The 22,428-nt window shown below is 39.3% G+C and overlaps 1 protein-coding gene across 2 annotated transcripts in view; it reads right to left on the reverse strand.

Moving 5' to 3' along the window:
• Nucleotides 1-21,445, reverse strand: part of LOC148880941 (uncharacterized protein At1g32220, chloroplastic-like) — a 35,347-nt gene extending 13,902 nt beyond the window's left edge. Inside the window, exons 1-4 of one of the 2 annotated variants that reach the window (XM_088963060.1) lie at nucleotides 21,307-21,445; nucleotides 7,819-7,921; nucleotides 7,621-7,709; nucleotides 7,377-7,432 (exon numbers count right to left, since the gene is read on the reverse strand). In XM_088963060.1, the coding sequence (XP_088819186.1) occupies nucleotides 7,377-7,432; nucleotides 7,621-7,709; nucleotides 7,819-7,921; nucleotides 21,307-21,416 (358 nt within the window). In that variant the 5' untranslated portion in view covers nucleotides 21,417-21,445. The remainder of the gene's footprint in view (nucleotides 1-7,376; nucleotides 7,433-7,620; nucleotides 7,710-7,818; nucleotides 7,922-21,306) is intronic. The other variant, XM_088963061.1, reaches the window with a different exon arrangement.
• Between the last annotated feature and the right edge of the window lie 983 nt (nucleotides 21,446-22,428).

Consider the following 22,428-nt stretch of genomic DNA (forward strand, 5'->3'; position numbering starts at 1 on the left):
AAAGCCTATACTACCCTTCTACAGCCAACTCTAAAATATGGCAAACTTTGAATCTAAGTTCCTCTAGTCGTAATTAATGGATTGACCAAAATTGCTCATCTCCCTCAGCTTTATCTAGCTTTGGGCCTCAAGCACTGCAGAACAATTCCTTTGCCACATTCCTGTTGTCAAAAAAAAAAAAAAAAAAAGAAAGACATCAACCAAATAAATAACCTCCATTGTGTTCTATAAAGTCCAATCAAACGCCTATTTGTGGCATGTTTCCTTGTCTTTGGTCCATGATCATAGCAACCGCAAATATAACTTGATTCTCTGGAATATCCCTATGTAATTGATCTGACATCATTTGACAAAGGAGTTAACTCAGGATTGTCACCTGATTGGCCTGAGAAATGTGATTCCTTGCAGAACTTTAGCTCAGTATAGCTCCCCCGATCAGGGATCATCTCCCTATTCTCACATAACTTCAACTCTTCACCAAGTTTTGACCTTCTTCTGGGGGTTACAGTGGTTGACTTTGGGTGGCAACAAAACTCACCATAGAAGACGACTCCCCCTGAATTATTGTAGAGAAGGATTGGAGTGCTCCAAAGTAGAACCTGAAGATGGTCTATAAGAGTCCTATCAAATACCCTGCCTAAAAAGACCTTTTTTTTTATAAATAAGATGAGCTTTTATTAGACTTTAAGATAAGACTTTACAAGCATCCTTTAGAGAGGCATGAGATGCTACCTCTCTAAAAAAAGCAAAGAGCAAAGAAATGTGATTCCTTGCAGAACTTTAGCTCAGGATAGCTCCCCCGATCAGGGATCATCTCTCTATTCTCACATAACTTCAACTCTTCACCAAGTTTTGACCTTCTTCTGGGGGTTACAGTGGTTGACTTTGGGTGGCAACAAAACTCGACATAGAAGACGACTCCCCCTGAATTATTGTAGAGAAGGATTGGAGTGCTCCAAAGTAGAACCTGAAGATGGTCTATAAGAGTCCTATCAAATACCCTGCCTAAAAAGACCTTTTTTTTTTATAAATAAGATGAGATTTTATTAGACTTTAAGATAAGACTTTACAAGCATCCTTTAGAGAGGCATGAGATGCTACCTCTCTAAAAAAAGCAAAGAGCAAAGAAAATTACAATAGAGCCCAAAACAATACATCCCTATTCACCCCTTGCTTAGCCAAAGCATCAGCCATCCCATTTGCAGATCTCCTCACCCACTGTATCCTGAGATTCATATTCCTAGTAAGCCACTTAAACTTCTTCATTTCATTTCTGTAGCACCAGGTTATAGAGTCCGGGTCCTTTAGCCAGCCCACCACCAGTTTTGAATCCCCCTTCTATCATCAAATTTACTAACTGTAACTCATTGGCAATCTGCGCCCCTTGTATTGCTGCCAGCAACTCTGCTTTGAGAGAGTCACCCAAGCCCATGGGGCTGGAAAACAAGGCTATAAGTTTACCTTCTGAATCCTCCTATACCCGAGGGTCCTGGATTTCCTTGGTTGCTCCCCTTCTATCACCAATTTACCTCTGTCAGAAAATCTTCTCTCCATCACATCATTTGCACAAGGCACCCTACCGGGTGCACTAGCTTCTTAGACTCTCCTGACTAGAAAGATAAAGGGAGAATGTAAAAGAAGAGTGAAGAAAAGTCTAATAAAACCTGCCTCTGTTTAAAAAAAATAAAACTCCTAAATATGTGTTCTAAACTAAAAAAAATCCTCAAGTTTCAGAAAATACCTGTAGAGGAGATGGGCCGAATGGCCCATAGACTGTCATTTCATGTTATGTTATGTTTCTCTTTGTTATGGGCCTTATTCTGGGACCATACTCTGTAATGTTCTGTTTTTTGTATTTTTCTGCCCATTCAAGGGCCTCTCTGTAATTTATCAAAGATTAACACCTTAATAAAATGTTTAGAGTGTTAGAGTGAGGTTAAGTTCGAAACTCTCACTCTCTAACACTCATTGCCGCCAGCTCTCTCTCTTCCCTTCCTCTCTTATTTGTTTAGTTTCTGTTTTGCATCTAATCTCAAACAGTTCCATACATCAAGTGAACTGTTTTCAACTTGGTATCAGAGCGGGTCATTGCTTGGCGTGTCCCTCATGTGGTTCTAGTTCAGCCAACTGCATGAGGAGGTTCTAGGGCTGAATGTTTACAGTCATTCGCCTGGTTCTTGGAGGTCATTGGAGTGTGCCCAAGTTTCTATACACTCGGAGAAGGGTTCGGTGACCAGGAAGAATCAGAGAGCAAGTTTTCCAGCCTGATTTGAAATCAGAAAAAGGGGATTTCGAAGCTAGTTCAGAGAGCAAAGTGTTCGGCCTGGTTTGAAGTTCAAACCAGAGATACTGTAAGTTGTTTTCTCAGTTCTTTGCTGAGTTATTTTGTTATTTGGGAGGACTGTTAAAGCATTCAAAGCACACCTCCATTCGGCCCACTGTTGTTGGACTGATTCTACTCAGAAATTTCTGGGTTATTCTGGAAGTGTGGTTCGACTGTTATTGGACTTCCAAAACTACTGAAAACTGATCTAAACTAAGTGGTACAAGCCTCTACTTTAGTTCAGCTACTTCTTGGACCTAGACGAAGTGTTCTTGAAGTGATTTTTGCTGGGTTAACAGTGAAGTGTTGACTGTTGCATACATAGTGTTTGTAAAAAGTCCTCTTAGGTACTGTGGACTGTATTTTTTGTTCTCCTTGGGAAATTATTGTTGGGAACCAATGTTACATATTGTTTGGAGGCCTGCTGGTTGTTCCTTGAAGGCTGAATCAGGGTTTCTTCTTCTTGAAAGTGCTGCCACTGAACTTGGTTCTCACGGCTGTCAGATCTGAACTGAGTTTGTGTGTTGTTGTGTTTGCTATTGTTTCAACCTAATCTGAGTTCTTTGAAATCAGGTCACTTTTGAAAGGCTTGCCGAAACCCTAATTGAAGCTGTTACATAACGGACTTCTCAGAAATTGAGAACAAGAGCACTTCTGAATATGGACATAATTTGGGAACTACAATTGATTCCTTGTTGGCTGTAACTACAGTTAAATTGGATGGAACCAATTATTTGGCCTGGTCACAATCCGTAAAAATTCATATTTGTAGTAGAGGAAAGGGGGGTTTATCTCTAGGAGCAAGAAAGCCCCCCCAGAGGAGGATCCCTCTTATGAGAAATGGGTGCAGGAGAATTACACAGTGATTGGGTGGCTTGTGAACTCAATGTAGCCACAGATTAGCCAACATTATCTATGGATGAACTCGGCTAAAGAAATCTGGGATAGTGTTGCAGAGACTTACTCCCAGAAGTTGAATGTTGCCAGAGCCTACAAACTAAGAAGTGATGTGAAGAATCTAAGGCAGGGGGAGAAGTCACTTGCAACATACTTCTCACCCCTGAAATCTCTATGTCAAGAGATTGATTTGATAAAGGTTGTGACATGGGATACCCTCAAGGATGCTGAAACATACAGGAAATTGGTTGAAAAGAATAGGGTCTTTGAGTTCTTGACAGGGCTGAACTCCGAATATGACATTACAAAGCAAAACATCTTGCTTCTGCTAACCATGCATCCACCTCAGGCAATCTCAAAACCCCATGGATCATAGACTCAGATGCTTCTAATCACATGACCAACCTTTCCACTTTGTTTTATATGATTTACTTCCTGGTCGTGACAAAATCACCTTAGCTGATGGTTCTCTTGCCCCGATTTCTGGCAAGGGAACTGTCAAGGCTACAGACTCCTTACTCTTGTCTTCCACTCTTCATGTACCTAAGTTAAATACCAACTTATTATCTGTAAGTAGTTTGACCAAGTCATTGAATTGTTGTGTAACATTTTTCCCTTCTTACTGTGTGTTTCAGGACCTGAAGTCTCAGAAGGTGATTGGGAGTGGCCATGAAGCGAATGGAATATACTTGCTCGACACCCCTGGCCAATGCTTTGATCATCCCAAGAATGTTGCTTTTGGTTATACTTTTCCAGAGTCTGCCAGTCAAATTATGTTGAGTCATTGTCGGTTGGGTCATTTACCTTTTTCTGCTTTAAGCCATTTGTTTCCCAAACTGTTTAAGGGAGTCAGTGTGTCTAGTCTCAATTGTGAGTCCTATCAGTTGTCAAAGCATTGTAGAAAAAATTATCTTGTGAACAATAAAAGATCCTCTTTTCCTTTTCATATTGTGCACTTTGATGTGTGGGGGCCTTACCACTTATCCTCTATGGGGGGTTACAGATATTTTATCTTGTTTATTGATGACTTTTCTAGATTCACTTGGATATATTTAAGAAATCCCGGGATGAAGTCCCAAGACTTGTGAGGCAATTTCATGAGCTTGTTTTAACTCAATTTGATACCAGAATTAAGGTTTTCAAATCTGACAATGCAAAAGAGTATTTTGAGAAGAGTTTATCCTTGTATCTCTCTGATATGGGGGTTATTCATCAAAGCTCCTGTGTTAGAACCCCTGAACAAAATAGAGTTGCTGAGAGGAAAAATAGACATATTGTTGAAATTGCAAGGAGCCTTTTGTTTGCCTCACATGTTCCTACAAGATTTTGGGGTGATGCTGTACTTATTGCTACCTATCTCATAAACCATATGCCATTTAGGGTTTTAGGGTTTAAATCCCCCTTATGTCTTCTTCATCTAGACAAGGATCTCTTCCCAATTCCTCTTCGTGTGTTTGGCTGTACCTGCTATGTTCACATTCCAAGTGTGTAGAGACATAAGTTTGAACCGAAAGTCCACAAATGTATCTTCCTTGGTTACTCCCCCACACAAAAGGGTTATTGTTGTTTTGATCCAAAGACTGGCACCCGACATGTTTCTATGGATGTTACCTTTGATGAACTTTCTCCATTTTATGGTTCCTCTCAGGAAGGGCATTGTCCACAAGGGGAGAGTCTGTCATAAGTTTTTCCTCTTCCTCTTCTTGTCCCAGTTGACCCTCTTGACAAACATGTATCCTCGCCAAATGAATCAAATGATGATCAATCACTTCATACCTCTTGTCCTAGTGCCCCTATTTCTTTACCTCCTCGTCCTACTCATAATCCCAAAGTGTATCAAAGGCAGAGATCCAGGAATGAGCAAGTAGTTTCCCTTACAACAGATGAGGCTCATACATTCCCAATCACAGATGAGATAACAGGTACTGCTTCAGCTCCTTTGGAATCATCCTTCCCAGACCTTGATGTCCCCATTGCTGTTAGGAAAGGGAAGCGAAAGTGTACTGCGCACTGCATTTCCAAACACCTTTCTTATGACCTGCTTTCTCCTTCATACTTTGCCTACCTCTCTTCTGTTGCTTCTAACCCATTCCTAGGTCTGTCTTAAAAGCTCTTAGGATTCCAGAATGGAGAGATGCCATGAAGACTAAAATGGATGCTCTACATGCAAATGGTAGTTGGGAGGTGGTGGATTTGCCTGAAGGGAAGGATCCGGTTGGGTGCAAGTGGGTCTTTACCACTAAATACAGAGCTAATGGAACTATTGACAGGTACAAGGCCAGACTTGTTGCAAAAGGCTACACACAGACATATGGGATTGACTACCTGGAGACTTTTGCCCCTGTTGCCAAGATGACATCTGTGAGGGTTCTTTTATCTCTGGCAGTTCACTTTGATTGGCCTCTCTATCAGTTAGATGTAAAGAATGCATTTCTGAATGGTGACTTACATGAGGAGGTCTACATGTGTCTTCCTCCAGGAATGTATGTGAAATATATGCAAGGAAAGGTAATGTAAATTGAAGAAATCACTTTATGGTCTTAAACAATCTCCTAGAGCCTGGTTTGAGAGATTTAGAGCTGCACTTGTTAAATTCGGTTATGTTCAGACACAGTCAGATCATACTCTGTTTGTAAAGAAAAGTGGATCTCTAGTAGTGTATCTCATTGTGTATGTTGATGACATTGTAGTGACTGGTGATGACGCCCCAGGCATTCTGGCTCTTAAGTCTTTCCTCCGTACAGAATTTGAGATTAAGGATCTGGGGGAGTTGAGATACTTCATTGGCATAGAAGTTGTCAGATCCAAGGATGGGATTCTTATTTCCCAAAGGAAATATGTCCTTGATTTGTTGTCTGAAACTGAAAAACTGGGTGCAAGACCAGCTGCAACTCCCATTGATATGAGTTACAAACTTTCAGCTTCGGATGAAACTTTGTTGGAAGACAAAGGGGTCTTTCAGAGACTTCTTAGGAAGCTTCTGTATCTGTGCATGACTAGGCTAAATATTGCGTATGCTGTCAGTTGCATTAGTCAGTTCATCCATGCTCCTAAAGATACTCATATAGCAGCAGCAGAACGAATTTTGTGCTATTTGAAAGGCTCTCCAGGAAAAGGAATTCTATTTACCAAGCATGGTCATCTGAAACTTGAAGCCTATACTAATGCTGATTGGGTTGGAAATATTGATGATAGAAGATCTATTTTAGGGTATTGCAGTCTGGTGGCTGGTAATGTTGTCTCTTGGAGGAGTAAGAAACAATCTGTTGTGGCCCGATCCTCCGCAGAAGCAGAGTATAGAGCCATAACACAAGGAGTCTCGAAATTGTTGTGGCTAAGGTCCTTAATGGAAGAACTTGGGATTGATCATGACAAACCCATGATGTTGTACTGTGATAATCAGGCTGCCATCAACATTGCTCACAACCCGATACAACATGATCGAACCAAACATATTGAGGTTGATTGACACTTTATTCGAGAAAGAAGTATCCTCCGGTGAAGTGTGTCTTCCATTCATTACTTCCGAAGGACAATTGGCAGATTTTCTCACCAAGGGCATTTCCAAGGCAAGGCTTCAACATGATACTGGCAAGCTGGGCATGATTAACATCTATGCTCAGCTTGAGGGGGAGTGTAGAGGAGATGGGCCAAATGGCCCATAGACTGTCATTTCATGTTATGTTATGTTTCTCTTTGTTATGGGCCTTATTCTGGGCCCATACTCTGTAATGTTCTATTTTTTGTATTTTTCTGCCCACTCAAGGACCTCTTTGTAATTTATCAAAGATTAACACCTTAATAAAATGTTTAGAGTGTTAGAGTGAGGTTAAGTTCGAAACTCTCACTCTCTAACACTCATTGCCGCCAGCTCTCTCTCTTCCCTTCCTCTCTTGTTTGTTTAGTTTCTGTTTTGCATCTAATCTCAAACAGTTCCATACATCAAGTGAACTGTTTTCAACTATACCATTTGCTCTGCTGCCATGATTTTATAATTTTGTTTTGTTGATTTGCTAATTGCATTATGATAAAATTTAGGAAAAAAAGAAGAAAAGAACTACACAGTTATACTCTTCCTAAATTCGAAGTTTAAAAGTTGTTAATCAACATATTTAAGTTCCAAATTGAAGGTAACATTTGAACAACAGAAACGTACCTGCCATCCACGTGACCTGATTGACCCATGAATCTGAGTAAGGAGGCCGCCCTGTCCTGTAATTATTGCCCAATATTTCAGAATTTGAAATTATCCAGCGTAAACATGAGATAAAAAATGCAAACAATACCTTGAGCAGCTTCTAACAAACATTAAATTGTCAGTAAGTTTAGTGTTTAGGGAAATGAAAAACAAACAATCATGATACAAGTACATATATTCCCATATTAAGCTTTACATTCACCTGCTTAGGCTTACAGCCTCTATGCCCTTTGAGACTGCAGCTTTGCATATTGCAGAACCGACAAAACCACTGCCTCCCAAAACTACAACCTACTAAGGACAACTTCAGTGAGATTTCAAATTTTCTGGAATGAATTTTCATTAAATGAATGATGTTGAGGAAAATAAGTAAACTTTGAAATAATTCTTGAGTCCAAACCCGTTCAGTTTTAACATCAGCTACAACATCTATTGGAGCAGAGGTATAGTCCTCCTTTATGTTTGTTCCGCCATAACTACACCTTATACTGAACCTACACAAGCTACAAGACATGAAGAATATGTGTTAGTACAAAAGCATCCATATTACCATCCTCTTTAAGTTTCATAACAATAAGTACATGGTACAACGCAGAGCAATGAATAAAATGAGCAAGTAACTGCCAATACTTGCAATCATTTCATGGTCAGCATAAGTAATTGACATTTTTGCCCAACCATGTTTACAGTTTCAGCTGAACTGGTCCTGAGTCCTGACACAGTCAAGGTGTCCTAATGTCAAGGACTCAAGGGATTCCAATACAACTCATGAAGTAAGCAACTCCAGTGAGTGTTCCTACAATATTAATTTATTTTTGATGCGGGTAAGCCGTATCAAACTAAAGCTACTCAAATGGAATACAGTACAGGATAGATACCTCAACTATCTCTTCTCTAATCAGGATAGATTTGATGTAGTTATTATTACAGCTAGAAAGTTGACCCTGTGGAAACCTCATGCAAAATGATAAAGAGAACAATCTCAGCCTTCAGTGGGTTGTCTCTTGAATAAAGTTAAATTCACTTAGGTAACAATATTTTGGCCTAAAGCCAAAGGTCTAGACAAAACCAATAACAATAAATGTCATCAAAGATAAATCCTTTGGCTCAAATGATGGTTCTCTCTCTCTCTCTCTCTCTCTCTCTCTCTCTCTCTCTCTCTGATGTGGGACCAGCTCAATTCTAGTCCCAAGAGAATGTTGAATGGTATTCTTTGAGCAGAAATTTATAGCTGTTGATGGATGTAATTGGCTTCTTGAAAGAATAAGAAAGAAAATAGGGGGAGAAAGAATAGAGAAAGGACCAGGAATCATTCACGGGGTGCCTAGAATCACTCTAGGGCATGGGAAGTCATTCATCATAAATAGCATAAGCTGAAGAAAACTCAATAAACTTCATTTCTTTTTGTGTAAAATGTCTATACATATTTATAGCCTCTAAACTCATAATAAACCTAGGAGTAACTGTTAGACTCTAATCCCAGTAGGATTCGAACCAAACTATCATTATCTTATTTCAATTCAAAGAAGACTCAATAATTCTAATCCTACTTATAAAGTGACTCTAAAATTTTGAACATAAACAAACTACAAATAGACAAGTTAGACCCTATCATTGGACCCACAGAAAAATTGTAAAACACCAAAAATATTCCCAGTGTCCATAAAACAGAAATGCATTAGTTTTCACGAATTTCCAATTTTGACTCTTTGGCTCCTCTCTAATACCGTTTGGTCCATCTTTGTTGGCCGTTTATTCAAATCATACTTGTATATTATAAGAATAAGGAAGCAATGAAGCACATTGATTTGGCTGTCCATTGGCATGCCCAAAACCAAATATTAATCTGAGTTATCTAATAGTTACAAAGATCTTTTTTTCTTTTGAGAGAAAGAGTAACTGAATTTATTAAGAAACAAAGGTAAAGTACATGAGGTGATTTACAAGACGAAACCCAACACAGAAATTACAAAGGCAAGTTTTTACCACTATAAAAAGTTTCCCTAAGGGTGCCAAATTTAGACAAACTATCAGCTAAAGGGTTCAACTCCCTGGGAATCCAGCCATGGAAATCAAAATATCTCTTGCCTAGTAAGCTAGCCTCCAAGGACCACTATCCTTCTCTCCTAACCATTTTATGGTGTTGACAGAATCTCCTTTGAAAGCAAGAGTATTAAGTCCCTGTTCTTTTGCAATACAAAGCCCATTGAGCGCAGCTAGAATCTCAGCCTTAGTGGAGTCAGTAATCCCAATGGGTCCACTAAAAGCCCACCAAATGTTTCAATCTCTTCGTCTGAACACAACTCCAATTCCAGCTGTGCTGGGATTTCCCAAAGCACTATCATAAAAATTTAAAACAAATGCCTCCCCTTCCCTATCAAGAAGGTGAAAGCTAAATTATTGTAGCCGAAGTAGTAGAAAAGAGAAGAAGAAGAAGAAGAGATGTTGGAATGTCGAACTGCACTGCTCAATCGACAGTACTATTATTTATATTATGATGTAGTATAATGATACAAGAAGTTACTAGAATGCCCGTGATTAGTGATGGGACACCCAGACAACTTAAAACATTAAACAGGATTAGGCCCATTAACAAAGGCCCAGTACAGGACAACTTAAACTTAAGTATAGGCTAATAAGAACTCTTATCAGCCGAATACTCATACATACAAAGACTTCAATCCAACATTCCCCCTCAAGCTAAGCATGGATATCAATCATGTTTAGCTTGCCAAGCATGTCCCTAAACTTCGCTGATGCTAGCCCTTTAGTCAGTACATCTGCAATTTGCATCTCAGATGGAGTATAAGGCACACAGAGTTCACCCGAGACAATTCTTTCTCTAACAAAGTGCCGATCAATCTCAATATGTTTTGTCCTGTCACGCTGCACGGGATTGTTGGTAATGTTGATGGTAGCTTTATTGTCACAATACAGCTTGAGAGGACCTTCAGCCTTAATGCCAAGTTCATTAAGAAGAGTTCTGATCCATAAGAGTTCAACAACCCTGTGGGCCATAGCTCGATACTCTGCTTCTGCACTTGATCTAGCCACTACATTCTGCTTCTTACTGCACCATGTGACCAAGTTTCCTCCCACAAATGTACAGTAACCCAAGGTTGACTTCCTGTCTCCAACAGACCCATCCCAATCTGCATCAGTGTAGGCTTCAATTTCAATTCTATTATTTTTTCTGAAGAGAATTCCCTTCCCTGGGCAAGTCTTCAAGTACCTGAGAATCCTTTCAACTGCTTTCATATGAGGAATCTTTGGAGAGTGCATAAATTGACTGGCGACATGCACAACATAAGCAATATCTGGCCGAGAGAGGGATAAGTATATCAGCTTCCCTACCAATTTTTGGTATTTCTCTTAATCACAGTAGTCCTCCCCTACTGATTCCTGCAGGCCATGATTCTGTTCCATTGGAGTATCTGCTAGCCTGCACCCCACCATGCCTGTTTCCTCTAGGAGGTCAAGAACATACTTCCGCTGACATATGTAGATTCCCTCTCTTGACCCGGCAACTTCAATCCCAAGAAAATATCTCAAATGACCCAAGTCTTTGATCTCAAATTCATAAGCTAGAAACTCCTTTAGTCTTTTTATCTCTTTCAAGTCATTCCCGGTAATTACCATATCATCCACATAAACAATGAGTGCAGTAAGTTTGCTATCCTGTCTCCTTATGAACAAGGTATGGTCTACACCACTCTAGGTGTACCCCACTTTCTTCATGGCTCCACAGAGCCTCTCAAACCCTGCATGGGGAGATTGTTTCAACCCATATTATGCTTTCCTCAGTTTGCACACCTTTCTACTAAAGTCATAGGCTGATGGAGGTTCCATAATACCTCTTCATGAAGGTCACCATTTAAGAAGGCATTCTTCACATCCAGCTGATAAAGTTCCCATGAAAAATTTGTTGCTAGTGACAATAGAACCCGAGTTGTGTTGAGCTTTGCTACTGGGGCAAAGGTTTCTTTGTAGTCAATCCCTTCTTTCTGAGTAAACCCCTTTGCCACAAGTCTGGCCTTGTACCTTTCAATGGACCCGTCCTCCCTATGCTTTACTGTAAACACCCACTTGCACCCAACAGTGGTCTTGCCCTCTGGCAGATCCACTAATTCCCAAGTTCTTGTTTTCATTAGGGCTTTCATCTCTTCATTCATAGCTTCTTTCCACCTTGGATCAGACACAACCTCTGAGTACCTAGAAGGAACACGCACAGAGGAAAGAGTAGACACAAAGGAGTGATAGGCAGGAGATACCTGGCAGATCCACTAATTCCCAAGTTCTTGCTATCATTAGGGCTTTCATCTCTTCATTCATAGCTTCTTTCCACCTTGGATCAGACACAGCCTCTGAGTACCTAGAAGGAACACGCACAGAGGAAAGAGTAGACACAAAGGAGTGATAGGCAGGAGATAAATGTGAGTAAGAAACAAAATCAGCAATGGGGTGCCGGGTGGTGCAAGAGCGGATAGGCTTACGGAGAGCAATAGGAAGATCCAAATCAGAAGTATGAGAGTTGAAATTACCTTGGATTGTAGAGACAGATTGATCCGAGTCCAACTGGTTGTTGTCATGAGGTTGAGGGCCCCTTTTTCTTCTGTTGTATGTAAGTATCTCTTTTTGTTGCCTACTAGAGCCTTCAGGAACATCTGCAGCATCAGGAGAGGTAACCGACACAGTGGGAGCCTCACTGAGTTGACCCGGAATGTCACAACAAGGACTAGGAGGAGAGGATGGAAGACCCGAGGTAGATAGGGGAACAAAAAAGGAGGGAGAATGAGAATCCTCTTCCATCCCACTAGTCTCCCCCTGAAGAGGATTCTGAGAAGACTGAAAATAAGGTTGAGACTCAAAGAAGACCACATCTCTGGTGACATACTTTCTCTTGGAGATAGGGTCATAACACTTGTAACCCTTTTGTGTAGGAGAGTACCCCAAGAATATTCCCTTTGTAGCCTTAGGATCCAGCTTGGTTTTCTTTGGATCCTTCACATGTATGAAACATATACAACCAAAAACCCGAGGAGGAAAGGGAAAGTCTGGAAGAGTGGGGCACAAAACAGAGAAAGGGGTTTTCATACCCAACACCTTAGATGACATCCGGTTTATCAGATATGATGCAGAAAGTACAGCTTGAGACCAGTATTACTTGGGGACTTTGTGCTGGAATAGTAAGGCTCAAGCTATCTCCAATAGATGTCTATTCTTGCGCTCAGCAACCCCATTCTGCTGAGGAGTATAAGCACAGGATGATTGATGTAGTATGCTAGCATCTTCCATGAATAAGTTCAAGGATTTTTCAAAGTATTCAGCAGCATTGTCTGACCTGAATTGCTTAATCTTCTTATTAAACTGTGTTTCAATCATCTTGCAAAATGCCATGGTTATCCGTGGTACTTCATCCCGTCCTTTTAACAGGTACATCCATGTACAACGAGAGTAGTGGTCAATAAAACTGATAAAGTATTGGAAGCCATCAAAGGAAACAATGGGTGAAGGGCCCCAGACATCAGAATGAACCAAATCAAAAGGAGCACAAATTTCATTGCTGGAAATTGGATACACAGTTCTACATTGTTTTAACATTTGACATACTTCACAGGTTAGACTCTGACTTGGAATGCCCTTAAACAATTTGGAAAACAACATTTCTAATGAGAAAGACACATGACCTAGCCTAGCATGCCAAAGATGCAGCTTAGCTATTGACTCCACACTTTCCGAATTACTAGTAGCAGATGCTTGTAAGGCTGAGCCGATGTCTGCATCAAGGTAGTAAAGGCCTCCATACTCATGACCGCACCCAATCGTTCTCCTTGTCAATCCGTCGTGGAAGACACAATGAGTAGGAAAAAAAGGTTATACTACAGTTCAAATTTTTGGTAAGTTTTGAAACAGACAAAAGATTTGAGGTAGGACTGGGAAAATGTAAAACTGATTTAAGAGAGAGAGGTCCTTGCTTAGGTCAACAATTCCCTTTTCAAATATAGTGGAAAAAGACCCGTCAGCAACTCTCATCTTATCCTGACCAGACAACAAATGATATGAAGAGAATAGGGAAGACATATGTATCATATGGTCAGTAGCACCGGAATCAATAACCCAAGAAGTAGAGTCAATAGAGCCAGTGGCACTGAAGGCAGAGGCTGTACCTGATCTAGCAAGAGATGTAGAAGCAAAAGAATTATTTCTTAGACGGGCTAATGCCCTGCTAAGGACCTCAACCTCACTAGCAGTGAAGCCCAAAGTTCCAGTTCCAATTCCAGAGGAATCAGCAACCTGTCCCATAGGAGAAGAAGACATTGTTGGTGTATTTTGTGAGTTGTCATCATTGTTGTTGGTGACAAAATTCCCACTTGCCGCAGGCCTGTTATCTCTAGAAGAAACATCTCTGGGTATTGAAGACATCTTGACTGCAGCCACTGTGTAGGTAACACTAATTAAGACTAGCCAAAGCAGTTCTGAAGGTTCTGAACCAGTTCTGGAGCAGATCTGATTAGCTGAAATGATCACAGCAGGTTCTGACAGCACTCGACACAGTTTCAGACTTGCCGAGACTGTCACAGTTCAGTTACAACAGCAAGCAAGGAGTTATGGGCTGGTAACCGACCTGAAGCTAAGGGTTCTCAACTATTGTGCTATGCAAACTCCACTTGAACTTCGAGTACTGCAACTGTAAAGAGAGTGCCCTTCCTTGCGGCCAATACTAGGACTGCTGACATCAGTCCTCAACTAGGGTTCACAGTGCTGAACAATCTGGAGCTGGCAGCTCCCTAGGTAATCTCACAGCAGTGGTGAGGGGTCTCGGACTGATAACCACCCTGAGCTTGGAGCTGTTTGCCACATTGCTATGCTGGTAGAAGTGTTCACAGTGCTGGTAGAACACTAAATAGACTTCACTTGGGCTGGACCAAAAACTGCAACAGTTCGGGTACAGTAGCGAGTGAACAGTTCGAGGCTGCAATAGTAGCAAGTGAACAGTGGGCTCTGTAGAAGAAGCTAAGTCTGTGCGAGTCTTGCTGGAGCGCCGAAGCTGCAACTGTAGAAGTAGCTAAGCCCCTTTCGGCTAGTGCTAGGATGCTGAAATCAGTCCTCAACTAGGTCTGTCCTACACAGACCTCTCTTAGTAGCCAAATAGCTACTATTTGCTGGAAATAACCTAGTAGGACATCTACTTCTGGGTCTTACTTCCCTTGAGTCCTACAACCAAGAGAAACCCTAGGTTCGAACTTGCTTTACTCTCTTACACCCCTAGGTCTTCACTGCAGCAACCCAGAAATGGAAGAGAGAAGATGAAAAGACAGCAAGAGAAGAGAGTGTGTGCCGGCTGAAACTAGGAAGAAGCTAATGCTCTGATACCCATGAAAGCTAAATTACTGTAGCCGAAGTAGCAGAAAAGAGAAGAAGAAGAAGAAGAAGAAGAAGAAGAAGAGATGCTGGAATGTCGAACTGCACTGCTCAGTCGACAGTACTATGATACAAGAAGTTACTAGAATGCCCCTGATTAGTGATGGGACACCCAGACAAAGGCCCAGTACAGGACAACTTAAACTTAAGTATAGGCTAATAAGAACTCTTATCAGCCGAATACTCATACATACAAAGACTTCAATCCAACAGAAGGATTCTGGGAATTCTTTGAGGGATAGGGGAGGAAAACATGATCACCACATTCATCTGTAGATCATTCAAAGAGATCCCTTTGAATTAGGGCTGTCAATGGGTTGGTTTTGGGTTGGATCTAGGTAGAATAATCAGTCCTGAACCAGTCTATCAGGTCTGAGCCCAATAAACCCGATTATACTGGAAACTATATTTGTTTTTTTAAACAATAACTTAAAATCTAAATTTTGATTATATAACCTTAATAAAAATGACATAAAAATATTATATTATTTATATGTTAATAAAATAAACATTTAACTAACATTCTCTTATTTATTATCTATCAAATTTACCACTTCGAACGTAAAACATGATAGAAGTTATAAGAAAATTAAGAAAATATTATATATATTTAATAAAATAATCAGTTCCAGGTCTGAATTGGTTTGGGACAGGCAAGAACCAGAATCAACCCAATTGTTAATATGCACAAAATCATGGAACTAGAACCGTTATAATCAATTTGGTCAGTTTGGGTCCGTCAAGTAGACCCCACCCATTGACAGCCCTACTTTGAATTCCGTAGAATTCGGCACCCACAAGTTAATATCTAAATGTTGATCATGACTGCCCATTTAATGCACCAATGCTAATATGTCCTTATGCTCAACAGTTTGTCACTTCTGGGTCCCTCATCTGTATGTGTGATAGGTAAAATAATATGTATAATAGTATTTTTTGCTTGCCATTCAATAGAATACCTCTAACAAGGGGTTCCTTGGAGGTATCTAAAGTTAGAGGAAGTTTTAGACATTGTTATTAAAATGAAGGTTTCAGATAATTCCTCTTCCCAATAATTGCTATTTATAGTAAAATCATGATTTGCCATTTTTAATAACTTTTTGTTTGCTTACATAAGTTAGATTTACCATTTTTAGTTTTGGAGCAATTAGAAGTTGTTTTGGGTCAGTTTCCTGGTCCAAATTGGAGTCTACAAAGGGACATCTAAGTTTTTACATTTAGGCTAAAATAGAGTTATTGTAATTGTAATTTGGGATATTTGGTTTGACGAAATAAAGTTGGGTTTAGTGAACATTAGATGTTGCTAGGTATTTTTCTCTATTTTATTCCATCTCTCTCAGTTACTTCTAATATCTCTTTGTGGTTTACTCTAACAGCAAAGTTCTCCTTCTTTCTAATATTTTGCACATTTTCTGGTGAACAAACTGTTTACTTGTTTCTCCATCTCTAATTTTCATCATTAATCACCTAAATTACTTTCTTCCACCCTAAAAAACTGACCACCAAATATGAAAGTTGTAGGACCCTCAACCTGTCCTACATTACCTTTTCAAGTATTATCTATAATATGCAGCTTCTCTCTCCCACCCAACAAAGCCCACCACCGGATATGAAAGTTTTAGGACCCTCTACCTGTCCTGCATCTCCTTCTCATGTATTTTCTATAAAATGCAACTTCTCTATTCCATTTCTCTATTTCAATCTTAAATTTAATATTCTTAGATCTGAAACATTCATCCCACCATTGTTGAGCCTTGTAGGTCTTTTTCCCTACTAGTCCTACATCAAGGTGGTGTTTGGCAATCCTAAGTTCACCTAATCAGGTTTTCAACCAAGTAACAATCACATATTCACATTAGCTCCCTCCTAAATAGAAAATATGCTATCAAAGCTTACCAAAGTTTTCCAATTGAACTATCATCACCCTCCAGTTTTATTTACCCAGACAACAAAGTGGGCTTGATATGTGATCCATTAAGATATATAGAGAAGAATGGAGCACTTCAATCATGCTTCCGCAATACAGGGAGACGAATGAGGACCTTAAAGAGTAAGGATATCTCATCATGATCTACACCTTTGAGAGGTATATTAAAATTAATATTCCAAGACAGCGCACACCCATGAGTTGAAGTCAAGCACTATTATTTCCTTAATGAGATGAGGAAAACAAAGTTTAAAGTAGAGCTGCAAGTCGGGCCGGGTTAGGTCGGGTTGAGGCCAACCCTAGCCCAACTCTAAGTTCTAAACCCCTAACCCTAACCCGACCTACTTCAACCCAAACCCAACCCAACCTGAAGTCAACTTCGGGTTGGGCCCAACACAACCTTCTTCCCATCCCTTAAAATCTTGTACAAACTTCTTAATCTCATACCTTAACTCAACATTCACACATATATTAATCTTATGTTTTATTAGTATTTGTTTGTTGATGTTTTTATTGGTACTTTAGGCTCAGTTTGGAAGGAGTACAAATACAAATATGTTATAGTGCAAATGCATACAAAATAGTACAAAATACAAGGTTTTGCACTCTACATATTTGTATTTGTACTCCTTCCAAACTGAGCCTTAAGTACAAAATTTAGAAAAAAAGTGTTTGAAATGACTATAGTTTATTATGGGTGGCAAACAACAAAGAGGAGATAAAGAATAAAATATTCAAAAAAACATAAAATATGTTATTAAGGTTTTAATATTTCCAATTAGGATTAAGTGAAGTGATTATCTTAAAAGAAATAAATGATAGTATGTGGTGGGGGCTATACAACTATCATGCATTTAAACAAATCAGTGTATGATATATTATGTATATAACATATATTTACATATGATATGTACTATAGAATTGGGTTTGGGTTGGGTCGGGTTGCCTGAGGGGTCAACCCTAACCCTAACCCCACCCAACTTTTTCGGGTTGGGTGGTTAGGGTTGGGTTTGGGCCAACCTGGCCCAAGTTGCAGCCTTAGTTTAAAGGCGTAACCTCTCTACTGAACCCCATAAACTTAAAGTTTCAAGTTGAAACCTCCAAATCCATTTCGCAAGTCTACTCTGGCACCACTTCAACACAATCCTGAACTGTTTTTGTGTGTATAATCTGAAAACTGACAGGAAAAAAGTACCAGTTGTTTTGACCATGTAGACTTAATGAAGGTCAATCTTCCAGGTTTCCTTTGAAAACACCAACCTTGTCTCATGCTTTTCTATGATTAGATCCCAAGAGAAAGTTGAGTTGGAATTTTGTCTAGTGGAAGCCCAAAATTTCTTATCAGTCATTGTTCCTCCTTACATCCCAAGACAATGCCTACTTGAACCTTTCCATGAAGGTTGCTCCATTATGAATTCCCATTAAGCTACTTTGCCTAGATTGATCCTTGATACAATTTCAAATCAGGTGGTTAATGCACTTGAGAGTAGCTAAATTCTCCTCAGCCTCTATGAAGAGAAAAATATCTTTGGCTAACTTCAAAATGAGGTTACTGTTCCCATTCTCTACCCACTTTAAACCCCTGATCATCTGTTGGGATTTCACATTCTTAAGCAAGCAGATAAGTACATCAGATGCTATGGTAGATGGCAGTGTCAAGATATGGCAACCTTGGTACAACCTAGCAGATGATTTCTATAAGCCTGATGAAGATCCAATTCATCATTTCCAAAAGATGAGCAGAAGTTATGCACCCTAACTTCAATAGATCTATCTCTTTTTGTATTTTAGTTCAGAGCTTTGAATTGACATTATGTTCAATCCTGTAATGATCATTCTTGAGATGAAGTTTGTGAACCACCTTTGGAGAAGCAAGTCATGCAAAGCCAGCCATTATTGCTGGAACTGGTTTTGAGGTTTATAATGTTAAGTCTAGGGGATTATGGAATTGGCAAAGGTACTCTATCCAATAACTCCTGTTATGGAACACAATCATATCATAGGATGCAATATCCAAATTCATGCATCTACTAGACCCATAAATGGTCCTGGCAGCATACCCATACTTCCAACTAGGGGTGAGCAAATGGGTAGGTTCTACCCAGAATCAAATGGAATTGACCTCGAATTGGCCTTGAACTGACCCTATCCAATCTATTACAAGGTAGGGTCTAGTTCCAAATTCTTGGAACCGACCCCCACCCAGGCTGTTTCCAGGTCTAGGGGTTTACCCTACCCGCACTGACCCGATGAACCAGCCTTGTTGGAACTGACCTTGGAACCGAATATGCCTTGAAATTAACCCCAAAATACTTTTAGGGATGTGAGGATTTAACCCAAACACTCATGGTTACAAGGCCACGATCTGACTTGAAATTTGGTTACTTAAGTTATTTGATCATTTGATCATTTGTTTTTATTTTAATATTTGAGTGTGTACAATAAGTAATGTAAAAGGTAATATTTACAAAATTGAAATTTAAATTATAAGTTTTGAACCATATAATGATAATGTACATATTAATTAAGTTACTCAATTTAATCAATAAAGATAATATAATTTTTAAAATATATATTATATTTATTGAATATCAAGTTTTAAAGAACATGCTTCTTTTCTTTTTATTTTTATTAAGGGGGAGTAAAGAAAAAAACAGGTTCCACAGGTAGACCCTGGAACTGACCCTGGAACCACCAAGGCCAGAACCAACCCTGGAACTGGCCTTCACAGGGTAGGTTCCGGTTCCAAAAACCTAGAACCGATCCCTACAGAGTAGGTTCCAGGTTCTGCCATGGAACCGAACCGGCCCATGCTCACCCCTACTTCTAACCACATCAGTAGTTAACATATCAACTTCACCACCAAGACAACGACAAAATGTCCACTTCTTCATTATTTAAACTTTAAAGTGCTTCCTGTTAAAGAATATACATTGTGTTTGTATATTGTCATCAAGCTTTCATGTTTGTTAATTATCTATTAATCCTAAAGGAGTAGTTATGATGAATGTATTACCCTAGAGTGCATGCTTTAGATGTCTCTCTCAGTCTCTTAATTGTACCTTAAAATACATCAGTTTTGAAACTTAGTTCCTTGTTTGGTTGTTATATAACCCTTACATTTTATCCCACCTTCCAAGTAGTTTCCAATCACCAAATAATACTTTTTCTCCGTTTGAAAACCTTTCCACAGAACCTCTTTACAAAACATTTCAAGAATATAGTAACTAAAGCCAGATTTGTGATAAAGGATTAGAAATATGTTTACAGGCTAGGTAAGGTATATTGGATCAAAAGGATCCTTCTGAGCTATCACTTTTAGTGGAGCATCTCTCCTGCTCCCATCTATTCTGTCCTTTTCTTTTCCTTTTCTTCTTTTTAATCATTACCTGGTTTTATATTTTCTGTCTTATCATCTGTTAGTATTGGAATGATTCCAGTAAGATCAGAGACTGGATGATACAGATTGATGCCACATAAAAATTACTTTTCTTTGAGATTTGGGTGTTTTAGGAACCAAAAAAGAGTCCCTTTAAGATGATAATCCATAAACTCCAAAAAAGAACACAGAAGGGGGATTGAACATCACCTCGATCTGGAGTTCAGTGAAGGCCTTCACAGGACTACACTTGCCAAATTAGATATCACAAGAGAGACTTATAAGCAACATGCCAATATTTGCGGTCTTATCCCGCTTAAGCATATCATTTGGGACTTAAGCCAATATACAACTTGAATCCCAGAAAACCAGTAAAAGTGATCAAATTATGGAATGGGACCACATTTTTTAGTAAGCCAAAGAAAAATGTACAAGGATTATATATACGAAGCAGCTTGAATTTCTTTTGGCACTAAGTCCTGAGTTTCAGCAGATTGGGAAATAGGTTCTATACAGGTATCAATTTCTGATATAGATTCCAAGCATGCATTTCATTTTGGTTAAGAAGCACTTTTCTACAAATAAATGCCTTTCCCCATATTCTAACCAAATTGATGTATTTATACCAAAGTTCTTACTTCTTAGCCCAAGAATTTATTCTTTGCTTATAGAAAGATTACCTAACATGAAGCTCATATGATCATAGAGTTCGGCCGTCCAAAAGATAGAAAAAAAAATGTTGACTGCTCATACACAAGAGGCATTGTTCTCAAATCCTAAGCGTATGCCGCAACCATTTCATTCAATAGGACTCAGAATCTAGACATCAAAAGAAAAGACTCTAGTATGAAGCTTTATTTGTGGCCAATCCAGAATCTTGTCTAATATGTGGAAAAAACTGCATTAAGAACCAATAATGTCACATTCTTTTCGATGACCTCGACAATCAATAATTAAAATTCATTGTTAACTCTCCGTTAAGGAAAACAGAAACCCGACCATTGATAACTAAAATCCAAAGGAAAGAACTCCACAAACGCCGGCAGTTCAGCAAAAGTATGTTGAATAGAAACCAAGAAGAACAGGAAAATTAACAGCAGAGATTCAAATAAGAAAACGAAAGCATTACAAAGATGAAAAGAAAAAACAAGGGAACAAACCGATTCAGAGAAGGATATCGGCAATATGAATTCGTCCGGTTAGAAAGGACGAGTCTCTTGAGCGAGGATGGCGGTTTGGAAGTGGCAGCGAACGACGAAAGAAAAGACATTTGTATTTTGTGGTTAGTCTGCAACCCTGTACTGCGTTCCTCAGTATTATAGTAGGCGGAGGATATTTCGGTTGTTGTGAATTTACATTAATACCCTTATACCGGTACACTTCGTCTCTTCTTGATTTTTGCAGCATTACGTGTCCGTGGTATGAACACACATGGCGTGAAGTCCACATCTCCACAGAAACCGCCCTGCACTTTGTTCACGTGTTTTAGGCAATGTTTTAAAACCCGACTCGGAACAGGAACCGTTCTGGTTTTTGGATCGATGGTTCCACTTTCCGATTCGAATGAATGGCTTATTTTTAAAAATTAAAAAATAAAAATAATTAAAATAAAGAATGGTCAAAATTCTTTAAAAGAGAAACAATTCAACGATTTAAACTGCCTGAGTCAATAGGTCATTGACCGATTCAACATTTTTGGCTAGAGACCGGATTTGAGATTTTCTCGGGCCAAGCGGTCCAATCAACCGGGTCAATGGTAGTTCAAAAGCATCGATTTTAGGGCTTTGAGAAAATATTTTAGTCTGGGATTGAACTGGATGGTTGAGCCCATCAAATCGCCTATTGGTCTGGTTATGGGTTGGTCCAACCTTGATTGGTTTGTTTTACAAAACCGCTATCTGAAAAGCAAGCCGTTTGGAGTTTGGGCGGACCAGTGTCAATCCATGAACCCGTTGTTCAAGTGTTCAACCAACAAAGGGGTATCATAGTCTCTTTGTTCATTCCTATCTTAAAAACTGAAAAACAGAAAAATTTTCAGGTGCAAGTGAATTTCCCTAAAATAAATCTTAGACAACACTGATCTTAGGGCATGGTAAATTTCTATGCTGAGATCCATTGAATAGTGGGTCTCAAAGTGATACTTGCCAAGTGGTAAATTATGGCCCCCCACATTACTATGAAATTTTTATTGGTTTTTTTTAAATATATTATTCCAAATCTCCACCTATATCACCCCTCTTGAATTATGATGGATTCTCCCACTTGCTATTGTTTCCAATTGT

Source organism: Nelumbo lutea, chromosome 1, assembly GCF_056320005.1.
Source record: "Nelumbo lutea isolate HS-2025 chromosome 1, American lotus-T2T, whole genome shotgun sequence".
Classification (NCBI taxonomy): Eukaryota; Viridiplantae; Streptophyta; class Magnoliopsida; order Proteales; family Nelumbonaceae; genus Nelumbo; species Nelumbo lutea.